Below are 11545 nucleotides of genomic sequence, written 5' to 3' on the forward strand. Positions count from 1 at the left end.
CGTCTCTCCATCTCTCCCCCGTCTCTCCATCTCTCCCCCCGTCTCTCCATCTCTCCCCGTTTCTCCAGCTCTCCCCCTCTGTCTCTCCATCTCTCCCCCGTCTCTCCATCTCTCCCCCTGTCTGTCCATCTCTCCAACTCGCCCTGCCGCCTCACTCGCTGCCCCACCCCTCACCTCGGGCTCACTCGGTGCCTGCGCCCGCCGCCCCGGGCCCGGCCTCGAGCGTAGCGAGCTGCAGGCGCACGCGGCGGGAGCCGGCGGCGGGCGGCGGGGGCGCGCGGGCGGCACGGCGCGTTCCTAGAGAGCCGGGCGCGACGCGCGGGCCGGAGGAGGAGGCCGGCGCAGACCAGCGGCGGGAGAGCTTGCGCGCCAGGCGGGCCAGAGCCGAGGGCCGCAGGCCGTAGTCGCGCTCGAGCTCCTGGCGCGAGATCTCGATGTTGCCGGTGTACCAGAGGATCCAGCCGAGCAGGCTCAGGAAGACGAGCAGCGCGCCCGAGTAGATGAGCAGGTCGCCGAAGTCGCGGCCGCGCACCTGCAGCTGCGCGAACACGCCGGTCAGCAGCGCCGCCATGCCCGCCACGTCCAGCGCCACGGCCAGCAGAAGCGCCATCCGGCAGCGGCCCAGGCCGGACGCAGGCCCTGGCGCGCCGGCCGGCGGGGACGGTGCGCCCGGCGGGGGCCCCTGCGCGGCGCCCACCGCTGGCGCCGCTGCCATGGCCCTGCTCTGCCGCGCTGGCTCCCCCAGAGAGCGTTCCGGGGTGCGGCCCGGCCCGGGGCGGGGTCAGGGGACGGCGCCAGGTGTGCCCGGCGCCCGCCTGGTCACCTGAGCTGGCTGGGGTGCACACGGGCCCGACTTGGAGGGTGCCCTGGCCTTGGATTCTGGGCAGGTCCGGCCCTCCGAGGCCTATGCTGGGGGGCAGCCCGGCTCCCGGATAAGGGTGGGAGGGGCCTTACGTACACCAAGGAGCGCGATGGAACACATTTAAAATTCAGGGTGCCTTAATGGAGGCAGCGTGGGGTGCTGCGGGAGCCCGGACGTTTTTTCTGTTCAGTGCCTGCCTCCAGGGGCCCCCTGCGCCCCAGGCCCCGTGGTGGGGACGGGGCGGGGGTGGGGTGTCAAAAAACAAGGATCAGACAAGGCTCCTGGACCCAGAGCCCCGGGACGCAGAGTCAGCAGGCAGGGCGCTCTAGTGGAGGAAACACGGGGCTCTGGGGTGCTGAGATTTCTCTCACTCATTGCCTGTCACCTGGGGCCGCCCGTGCGCCCCTGGGAAGCGGTGGCTCTCCCAACACTCTGCGCGCCACCGCCAGATTTGGGTGCCGTGCTGGGGGCAGCAGGGCAGTCCCCCAGGCTTCTCCTAGTGCGTCTGGACGGCCGGGACTCCCTAGGGGCGAAGCTCACGAGCAGGGAGGGAGCAGACGAGGCCCCTGCCCTCGCGGAGCTCCCGGACACGGTCACAGATCAGGTGCACTCGTGGGGGCCACAGGGGCCGTGCCGTTCCTTTTGTTGAGCCCGGGTCTCCGGAGGCCCCCCAAGCGCCCAGCCCCGTGCTGCCGAGGGCTGAAGACCCGCGGATACCTCAGGCAGGGCTCCCGCCCCTTAAGAGGACCGCGACAACAGAAAATAACCTTCTGGGGAGTTTATGGGGTGCGGCAGCGGGCAAACCGGAGGGGGAGGACGGGGGAGAGGCAGCAGCTCCGGCCCCCTGAAGGAACCAAGAGCTTTCCCATGCAAATCTCTTCCCCTCCAAACGGCTCGCCCTTGGAGGGGATCTACGCCCTCCTGGGGTGGAAGGCTGCGAGGAGATTCCGCCTAGCTTCTCTCCAGACTCTAAACCGTTTGAGATCACCGTGCGGAGGACGACCGGAGACGTCCGCCGGGGTCAGCCACAGAATTCCGAACGTGGCCGGATGGAAAACGAGTGTTTCCGAACAGACCCGAAAGGGCTTGCGCCAAGAGGAGAGGGCGGCCACCCCGCGGGAGGGCGTCTCCGAAGGGTTCCGAAAACGCCCGAGAGGGCCTCCGTGCCTTCGTCGGGAATAGCCGAGAGCTTGCGAAGAAGACCGGAAGCATCCGAAGTCCCTGGAGCTCGTCTTAAGTAATTCAGGCATCCGTACGTTCATTTGTATTGTAAAACAAATATTTATTGAGCGCCTATACTGTGTAAAGCGCTGGTGAGCAACCCTGGAGAGAAACCCCTGCGGAAGGGGACTTGGGGCTTCTCCAACTGGACCCACTCGGAAATCCAGCGCTGCAGTTCCGAAAACACACGAAGGGCCCTCGGAAGGGTGGTGCTCCGCCTCCGAGAACACGCCCTAGCGTTACTAGCCGAAGAGTTCCGAAGGTCTCCGAGCGATTGGCGACAGGCTGGCGGAAGCAGCCGAACGTTACCGAGCCGCCTCGGGAGGAGGCGGGGACAGGCGAGGGCATGCGCGTGCCCACAGAGGAAGCGGAAATGCGTGTGGATATTAAAGGCGTCGCCCCGCCCCTTGCTTGCCTCTTTCCGTCTCCGGCTGTCGTAGCGAGAGGAGGTGAGCGCGCGGTTCTCCGTCGCCCGCGTGGTTGCCTCGTCTTCCCGAGGCCCGGCGCCTCTGCCCTTGCCTGGCCTTTGCCCTTGCCTGGCCTCTGTGGCCGCCCCCCCAGCCCGCCGCCGGAGGTCGCTGCGGCTTCTCACGTTCTCTCCCCCTGCATCCCCCGTCTGAGTTCAGCCCGCCGCCTGGGGTCGCCGTGCGCCCTGCGGGTGCCCCTGCTGGCCGGGTTCCCAGTCACGCCCCTGCCGCTGCTACGCGGGTGGGGCCGCGTGGCCCGCCGCCGGCCCGCTGCGCCCTCTGACAGCCTCCCCTGCCGCTCTTCCCGCAGCCGCCGCCATGTCCGCCCACCTGCAGTGGATGGTCGTGCGGAACTGCTCCAGCTTCCTGATCAAGAGGAACAAGCAGACCTACAGCACTGTAAGTGGGGCTCGGGGCCTGGGCCTGGGGCGGATGCCCCCCCCCCGCCCTGCCTCACGGCCCCGGTGCGCCCTCCTCCCCAGGAGCCCAACAACCTGAAGGCTCGCAACTCGTTCCGCTACAACGGGCTGATTCACCGCAAGACCGTGGGCGTGGAGCCGGCGGCCGACGGTAAAGGCGTGGTGGTGGTCATGAAGCGGAGATCCGGTGAGCACCCACCTGCTGGGCGTCGCTCCGCCTCCGCCTGCAGCGGGCGGCCGGAGGGGCTCAAGTGGAGCGCTTGGCCCGGGGAAATCGTGAGGCGGGTCAGGCGCGGGAGCTGTCCCCGGGGTCCCGCAGGTGGGGGGCCTTCCCCTGGCTCCCACCGGTGAGGACGGACAGGCTCGTTGTCCGTTTGAAGCAGCCGTAGTTGGACCCCCGGCCTGCTGTGTGCGTTCAGAAGAGGCCCCGCGAGTCCCGCCCCCACTGGACGGGCTTTTAGTGTCTTAGAGGGTCATGGGGACCCAGGAGCTTAGACGCAGGTACGCTTGAGTCCTGAGGTATCTCGGCCCCACCAGCTTTGCTTTCTTCTGGGGTTTTCCCTGACCTCGCATTAGGGCTGCTTTCTGTTTGCGTTTGGTGCCCAGCACCCGTGGAGGGACAGCAGTGTCTGTAACCTGGCTCTTGATCGGACTGCTGCCCACCCTGGAGGGGGGTTACCCTCCCTTCTCAGCTCACCAGTGAGCTCCTAGGGTTCTCACGCCTCTGAGAACACCGTTCTGGTGCTCTGGGCCCTGAAAACGTCCCTTGCCCGTCTCGGGTTGTTGGGTGGCCTCTCCTGGGCTGTCAGGAACTGGACTGACTGTGTTCCTGGTCTGGGGTCAGGGACTGGGCCAGGCCGACCTTGAAAGTCACTGCTATGCTGAAGGGTCCTTGGTTTTTGGGTGAAACCTTCCCCGTCTGTTATTTGGGGCACAGGACTCTCGCCAAGACCCCATAGATTCCGTCCTGCTTCACATCCTGAATGAGGCTTGCAGCTTTGCACACAAGGAAGGGGGTGCTTTCCTTCTGATCCAGGGGCAGTGGGGTCCAGGCTCCACCTGTGCACGGATGGGGGGGTGGGCAGGTGCTTTCTGCAGGGCTCTTCCTCACCCTGGCCTTACCTGATGCCTTCCTGGTTCTCCAGCATCCAGGCCCGAGCCTCAAAGCTTGTTTCAGACCCTTGTTCCACATGGGGTAGCTTGGGCCCTGGGGGCCAGGCAGGAAGAGACCAGAGCTGCAGTCTCATGGACACTTGCTGCCTGGCCAGTGTCCTGCCCTGGAGCCAGGCAGGCAGGCTGTGGTCAGATGAGCGCTGTGTGCCTGTGACTTTGGACAAGAGTCCTCATTCCGTTGCTCTGCTTTGCTCTCTGAGAAGTGACTTGATGAACCTTCTGTCAGGGACACAGGAGAAGACCCACTGCAGGCCTCAAGGCTGGGCCTGGCTGGGCCTGGCCTGGCCTGGGGATTCAATGGGTGGATGGGGCTGGCTGCAGGGAGTGGCCTGCCCAGGCTCACAGCCTGGGGGCTCAGGTTCCCAGGGGGAGAGTGCACCATCACACTCACCCCTGCCACCACCCCCGCCACCACCCCCATCCCCTTCCCCCAGGCCAGCGGAAACCCGCCACCTCCTACGTTCGAACCACCATCAACAAGAATGCCCGGGCCACCCTCAGCAGCATCCGGCACATGATCCGCAAGAACAAGTACCGCCCAGATCTGCGCATGGTGAGTGGGGGCCAGCAGTGGTTGGGGGAGCCTGGCCCGTCCTATGAGGAGGGTCTCTGCTGATGGCTGGACCCGCACTCGGGTGTGGGCGGGTGTGCTGAGCCTTCTACCTGTCTCTCCAGGCTGCCATTCGCAGAGCCAGCGCCATCCTGCGCAGCCAGAAGCCTGTGATGGTGAAGAGGAAGCGGGCCCGCCCCACCAAGAGTTCCTGAGCACCTGCCCCTGCCTCTAAAGCAATAAAGATGTCAACCTCCTCACCTGGGCCTCCTGTCTGCCATCCTGGGGCTCTGCCCCACGTGTGTGCACCTGCGTGTCCTAGCACGCCCCCCTACCTGCTGTTACCATACGAGTCATAGTGTCTTGGGACTGGAGGAAGCAGATCTGGGTCAGGGGAGCTCTGTCCCAGCATTTCTGCCTCTCAGGGATGGGGCTTGGCCCAGGTTCTTGTGTTGAACACATCAGAGGTGTGACCATGCAGCAGATGAGTGTGTTCAGCAGGGAACCTCCACTAGGGTCCTCACAATCCCAGTCTCTTTGTGGACACATGACTGTTTCAAGAAAGACCTTTTAGAGCCCAAATCTAAGGCCTGGGGATCCAGGCCAAGGGTCTGCCTCCTGCAGCACCTGTGGCCTGTGCACGGGAAAGGGTGTGCTGTGTGGGGCTTCATCGTCTGGGACTTGGCTGTGGACCCGGCGGAGGGGGGGGGGGGCAGGGCTGAAGACTGACGGAAGTGGGAAGCAGGTTGGGGCCGCTTCCCCCAGGGATTAAGGACTAGGCCCCCCAGGAGTGAAGTGGATGGAGCTGTGGGGAAGGAGTGTACCCACCGTGAAGCAGGAGCTGCTGGTCTTGGGCACGGACGCAGATCCGGCGTCCCCACGGGTCCAGACTGTTAAACAGCCTGTTCCTGGCTAGGAACCTGGACGGCCACCTGTTTGCCCCTGCTGGACTGTGAGTGCCCCATTCCTCCTGGCTCTGTCTGTCCTTCAGCCTGCGTCCCCTACCTGCTCTCTGCTCCCAGTCACCACTTCTGCCCCTCGAGACCCCCCACCGCAGTGCTCCCCTGATCACTCCTCATTGCTGCCGCCTCTTCCCTTCACCCCCACGCCCCATCTTCCCCAGGAGATCCTGTCTCCCATTCTGGGGAGCTAGAATAGGTTCTCCCGGTTTCCTACCCTTGCCTGCCTGCCTCCCGGTGTTTAAGAAAACTGGTGATGGCTCATGGGTCGTACCTCACTGTGTGGCTCTGGGCAAGGAACTGGACCTCTCTGTGCCTCTTGTTAAAACTCAGCAGATTAAGGCAAGCAAAGGGCTGAGCAGGGGTTGCACATGGCAAGTGCTCAGTAGGTCTCAGTGTTCTGTCTTCTAGAAGGTAAGCACTGTGTGTGTGTACTCACGTACATACTTATGGCCATTTCTCATCCCAGCTCCCCTGGACACCACAGCAGGTGTCACTCCCACTTTACAGATGGAGTCACTGAGGCTCCCGTGGGGAAAGGGTCTCCACTGTCACTGCCTTGACCCGTTTCCTGCATACCTGCCATGTGCCAGCCAATATGCAGTGGATCGAGGATCCAGTGTTGAGTAGACCCCTGGTCCCTACCATTCTGGAGACCATGTCCTGAGACCGCAGCCTGTTCCCCATCCCCACACCAGAGCTCTGTGGCCAAAGGGCATCTTCCTCCAGAGGCCCCGTTTGTCTCAGGGTAGGAGCCCTGCCTCCAGCGGCTGCCTTGGCTCACCCCAACACAGATCCTGATGTAGACACCCTTGCCTCCAGCTTTCCTCAGTCTGCAGACAACCTGACCTATTTCCTGACGAAACCTCTCGTCCTCCTTGGACTCCTGCAGTAGCTTCCAGCCTTGCCGCACTTGGGTCTGTTCTTGACCCAGATGGAGAGGCATCCTTTTGGAACTAAGTCCAGTGGCTTTAAGCCTGCTCAGAACCCTCCCAGGGTTCCCATCCCACTCCAAATGAAAAGCAGGTCCTTGGCCATGGCTGCCTAAGCCTGTCTCCACATCACCTCCCTCCACCAGGCAGGTCTGCCTCAGGGCATCTGTGCTTGCCGTTCCTCTCCCTGGAAGGCGCTTCCCAGCAGTGAGACTCAGCCTCACCCTACTAAATGTCAGCTGAAAGTGAGTTCTTTCCTCATCAGTCCATTAAAAATCGAAACCCTTCCTCCACCCTAGGTTTAGTTTTGTCCGTAGCGCTGATGTCCATCTAACACGTATGCTCTGTGCTGGTGAGCCGGCACTTGGTCCAGGGCCCCAGCATTTGGAAGATGCTCGGTGAGTATTGGACGTTGAAGAAATGAGGTCTGGGGCTCACAGCCGCGAGCTCTCTGCTTGTCCACCTCGTACTGATGGTGGCGGTCAGATGGTGTCTCTTCTCTGTCCGCCCTGGAGCCCTCAGTCCACGTGGAGTCCTGCTAGTCGCTGGCATCTTCTAGAGAAGTATTTGAATCCTCCCGCCTTGTGTGGCCTCTCCTGACCTCAGGCTGTGTGACGTGGGCTCAGGTGCTGGGCCTCATCGGGGTGGCTGGGCTGGGTGGCCACAGCAGGCATCTTGATGCCGCTTGGGTGCTAGAACCAGGAGAAGGGTGGATGGAGCGAGCAGGTCTCCGCCCTGAGTCTCTGCGCTGGAGTCCCTGGTGCCATTTGGACTCAGACACGTGGTGTCCCCTCCCCAGGCCCCAGCTTCCCAACTCCTCCCTCCTGGGAAAGGAGAGAACTTGGGGAGGTGTGATTCACATGGGGTCATCTATTCAAACCTTTTCCTCGCAAGTGATGTGTGTTGGCATGGAAATTGGAAAACAGATAAACAGGGAAAATATAAAAAGTAAACCTCAGGAGGGGCGCCTGGGTGGCTCAGTTGGTTAGGCGACTGCCTTCGGCTCAGGTCATGATCCTGGAGTCCCGGGATCGAGTCCCGCATTGGGCTCCCTGATCGGCAGGGAGTCTGCTTCTGCCTCTGACCCTCCCTCCTCTCATGCTCTCTCTATCTCATTCTCTCTCTCAAATAAATAAATAAAATCTTTTAAAAAAAAAAAAAAACCTCAGGGGCGCCTGGGTGGCCCAGTCGGTTCAGCGTCTGACTCCTGGTTTCAGCTCAGCTCAATGATCTGGGGCTCCTGAGATGGAGCCCTGTGTCAGGCTCTGTGCTGGGCATGGAGCCTGCTTGGGATTCTCTCTATCCCTAGCCCCCTCCAGTTGCACACTGTCTGTCTGTCTCTCTCTCTCAAAAAAGTAAACTTCAAACACCCAGACACATCACAGTAATAATGCGGAAAGCCAAAGACAAAGGGAAAATCTGGAAAGCAGCAAGAGAAAAATGACTCATGCAAGGGAACCCCAAGACTGACAACTGACTTCTCAGTAGAAACAGTGGGGCCAAGAGGCGATGGGGTGACACCTGCTGAGAGACCACCCCACCCCCTCAGCCTGCCACCCACCTCCCCCATCAGGGCTAGTGGCTCGGAGCAGCCACGGGAGCTGGGCTGCCTTGGTCAGGACAGGCTTGCCAGCTCCCAGCTGTGGGCATTTGGGTGGGCCCCCTAGTCTCTTGACGCCTCAGTTTCCCCATATGTGAAATAGGATTATTTCAAGGGCTCCACAAAGCAGAGACTAGTTTTGTTTGCTGCTGTCTCCAGTGCTAGCCCTGGGAATGCTTGCAAAACTGAGTGTAGGGCACGCCCTTGGTGGCTCCCCCATGCCATCACTCGGCTCTGGGGACTCGGGGCTGAGACGTGCTCCGTTCAGGGCAGGGGCTGGCCTGGATTATATTTCCACCTGCACTGGCACAGGAGATAAGCTGGGGCTCTCTAGATTTAAATTTGCTTGCATTTGCGCTCCTTGGCTGTGCAACCTTGGGCAAATGGCTCAACTTCCCTGTGCCCTTGTTCCCTCATCTGTGACGTGCGCATGGCAACAGCCCCGGCTTCCTGATGCCGTCGAGGAGGTGCAGTGTGCAAAAAGCTCAGGAAAAGGCCTGCCGCGGCATGCCCGCAAATCTTTGCGTGAATGAATGAATGTTTACTATTACGAGTTATTTTGACCAGATGGACTCAAACCATCTGAGATGATTTTCCAGGTCTGTAACTCTGCCTGCAAGCAAAATGATGCTTGACTTTTCCAGAGCATTTTGAACACCTGTCCTAAATCCACACCCCCCAATAGCCTGTGGTTCCAAGCTTGTGCGAGTGGCCCCGGCGTGTGTGCGTGTGTGTGTGTGTGTTTGTTTCCAAGCTTGTGCGAGCGGCCCCGGTGTGTGTGTGTGTGTGTGTTTCCAAGCTTGTGCGAGTGGCCCCGGCGTGTGTGTGTGTGTGTGTGTTTGTTTCCAAGCTTGTGCGAGTGGCCCTGGTGTGTGTGTGTGTTTGTTTGTTTCCAAGCTTGTGCGAGTGGCCCCGGCGTGTGTGTGTGTGTCTGTGTGTGTGTTTGTTTCCAAGCTTGTGCGAGTGGCCCTGGCATGTGTGTGTGTGTGTGTTTCCAAGCTTGTGCAAGTGGCCCTGGCGTGTGTGTGTGTGTGTTTCCAAGCTTGTGCGAGTGGCCCTGGTGTGTGTGTGTGTGTGTGTGTTTGTTTCCAAGCTTGTGCGAGTGGCCCCGGCGTGTGTGCGTGTGTGTGATGGCATCCTCTGCAGCATTTCTGATCCAGGCCGACCAGCAATTGTGTTGAGTTCCTTTCGTTTCTCTTGTAGTCATTTGCTGGAATAAAATCATCTATTCTTTGAAAGTCTTTTGTTATTAGAATGGCACATTCATGAGGTTTGGAGATGTGCAAATGCAAGGAGAGTATCCAGGGGGAGAGGGGCCCCAGGACCCCAGCCTCTGGTTCTGCAACATGTTTATCTTTTTTGGAAACTGTTCTGTGTACATGTGGGGTTCGAGCAGCCTGCTGAGTCAGCCCCTATTGTGTGTTCACCCCTGGCCCTGGGCTCTCTCCCAGCAGAACCAGCATATTTGTTTTAGCATCTATATTTAATATAGTATTTATCGGAGAGAGGCAGCAATAGGGAACATTGTATTGTCCTCATAATTTTTCCAGAAATCCAGAACTATTCTTAAAAAAAAAAAGCCTATTAAAAAAATTCTAAGATAGGGGTGCCTGAGTGGCTCAGTCGTTAAGCGTCTGCCTTTGGCTCAGGTCATGGTCCCAGGGTCCTGGGATCGAGCCCCACATCGGGCTCCCTGCTCCGTGGGAAGCCTGCTTCTCCCTCTCCCACTCCCCCTGCTTGTGTTCCCTCTCTCGCTGTCTCTCTCTGTCAAATAAATAAGTGGAATCTTTGGGGGGAAAAATTCTAAGATAGGGGCACCTGGGTGGCTCAGTGGGTTAAGTGTCTGCCTTTGGCTCAGGTCATGATCCCGGCTCTTTGCTCAGTGGGGACTCTGCTTCTCCCTTCCCCTGCTCTTGCCTCTCGCTTCCTCTCTTTCTCTCTCCCTCTCAAATAAATAAATAAAAATTCTAAGATGGTTTATGATTCTCAGACTGGGAAAAACCCCCATCTTAGGTGGAGCTCAAAGTGCTAGCTCATGCATGGCGGAATGGGTATGCTTGCGTTGCTGACAGCGTAGACTGGTACAAACCGCATGGCGAACAATTCAGCAACATCTGTACAAATTACAAACAAATGTACGCGTTGGCACGGGAATGTCACTTCTAAGATTTGCTCTGAAGATCTGTTCCCTTGTGTGCCAAATGGCCCGTGTCCACAGGTTATTCGTTCTGGCGTTGCTGGTCAATGAGAACAGGACATGTGATTGACATCGTGGCACGTGTATGTGATGGAACCGAGAGCAGGGAGGTGCTGGTGTGCACAGACCTCCAAGACGTCCAGTGTAGCTGACAAAGCAAGGAGCAGGCGCGCCTGGGTGGCTCAGGTGCTTCAGTCGGTTAAGCATCTGACTTGACTGCAGCTCAGGTCATGATCTCGCAGTCCTGGGCTGGAGCCCCGCATCCAGCTCCGCACGCGGCACGCACTTCTGCTTGGGATTCTCTCCCACCCTCTGCACCCCCTCTCCAATAAATAAAATCTTAGAGAAAAGAAGAAAAAGCAAAGAGCGGCATGCTGTGTCCAGGATACTGCATGCTGTGAGGAAAATAAAAGGGGCTTGACGGAACTAATATTTAAATTTGCTTGCATTCTTGTAGAATTTCTTGGGAAAAATATAGACGCACTTGGTAACACTGGTTGTCTGATAAAGGGAACTGGGTGTCGGGGAGACAGGAATGAGAGGGAGCTGTTTCTTTGTAGAAACTTTGTAAAGATTTTATTTGTTTGAGATAGAGCTAGAGAGGGAGCACAAGCAGGCGGAGGGGTGGAAGGAGAGGGAGAAGCAGGCTTCCCGCTGAGCAGGGAGCCGGATTCGGGGCTCGATCCCAGGACCCTGAGATCATGACCTGAGCTGAAGGCAGACGCTTAACCGACTGAGCCACCAGGGTACGCCCCCCTTTGTAGAAACCTTTATCTAAAAAAAAAGAATTTGTTTTTTGAAAGAGTAACATTCATGAGGTACCCCAAGCTCTCCTTCCTTGAGGCAATTAGTATTCCCAGGTTCCAATGTGGACCTTCCGGAAGCATTAAATTCATATGCGAACAAGTAACACGTATCCTATTTTATTTTATTTTTTAAATTTTATTTATTTGTAAGAGAGAGTGAGTACAAGCAGGGGGAGTGGCAGGCAGAGGGAGAACGAGGATCCCAGGACCCTGGGATCATGACCTGAGCCAAAGGCAGACCCTTAACTGCCTGAGACACTCAGGCATCCTGACACGTATCTTATTTTTTTTTTAAATTTTTTTAAAAGATTTTATTTATTTGACAGACACAGCGAGAGAGGGAACACAAGCAGGGGGAG

The 11545-nt window shown here is 58.8% G+C and overlaps 2 protein-coding genes across 2 annotated transcripts; one reads left to right on the plus strand and one right to left on the minus strand.

Annotated features, from left to right (window-relative positions):
- Positions 1 to 177: 177 nt before the first annotated feature.
- TMEM238 (transmembrane protein 238) lies at positions 178 to 2345 on the minus strand. The gene has a single exon (XM_081807327.1). It carries the CDS (start codon positions 713 to 715, stop codon positions 182 to 184), a length of 534 nt encoding a protein of 177 aa, XP_081663453.1. The 5' UTR covers positions 716 to 2345; the 3' UTR covers positions 178 to 181.
- A 92-nt stretch (positions 2346 to 2437) lies between these two features.
- RPL28 (ribosomal protein L28) lies at positions 2438 to 4957 on the plus strand. The gene is made up of 5 exons (XM_006748595.3): positions 2438 to 2532; positions 2861 to 2949; positions 3033 to 3156; positions 4577 to 4695; positions 4818 to 4957. Exons 1-5 carry the CDS (start codon positions 2457 to 2459, stop codon positions 4905 to 4907), a joined length of 498 nt encoding a protein of 165 aa, XP_006748658.3. The 5' UTR covers positions 2438 to 2456; the 3' UTR covers positions 4908 to 4957.
- Positions 4958 to 11545: the final 6588 nt, after the last annotated feature.

This window comes from Leptonychotes weddellii, chromosome 16 (genome assembly GCF_054177405.1).
Source record: "Leptonychotes weddellii isolate Sample4059 chromosome 16, ASM5417740v2, whole genome shotgun sequence".
In the NCBI taxonomy this organism is placed as follows: domain Eukaryota; kingdom Metazoa; phylum Chordata; class Mammalia; order Carnivora; family Phocidae; genus Leptonychotes; species Leptonychotes weddellii.

What these genes read in the sequence shown, in the direction of transcription:
- TMEM238 (XM_081807327.1), bottom strand. Translation starts at nt 715, where the DNA reads ATGGCAGCGGCGCCAGCGGTGGGCGCCGCGCAGGGGCCCCCGCCGGGC.
- RPL28 (XM_006748595.3), top strand. Translation starts at nt 2,457, where the DNA reads ATGCGTGTGGATATTAAAGGCGTCGCCCCGCCCCTTGCTTGCCTCTTT. An exon ending in GGCTGTCGTAGCGAGAGGAG is followed by an intron (nt 2,533 to 2,860) that starts GTGAGCGCGCGG and finishes CTCTTCCCGCAG; the next exon opens with CCGCCGCCATGTCCGCCCAC. An exon ending in ACAAGCAGACCTACAGCACT is followed by an intron (nt 2,950 to 3,032) that starts GTAAGTGGGGCT and finishes CCTCCTCCCCAG; the next exon opens with GAGCCCAACAACCTGAAGGC.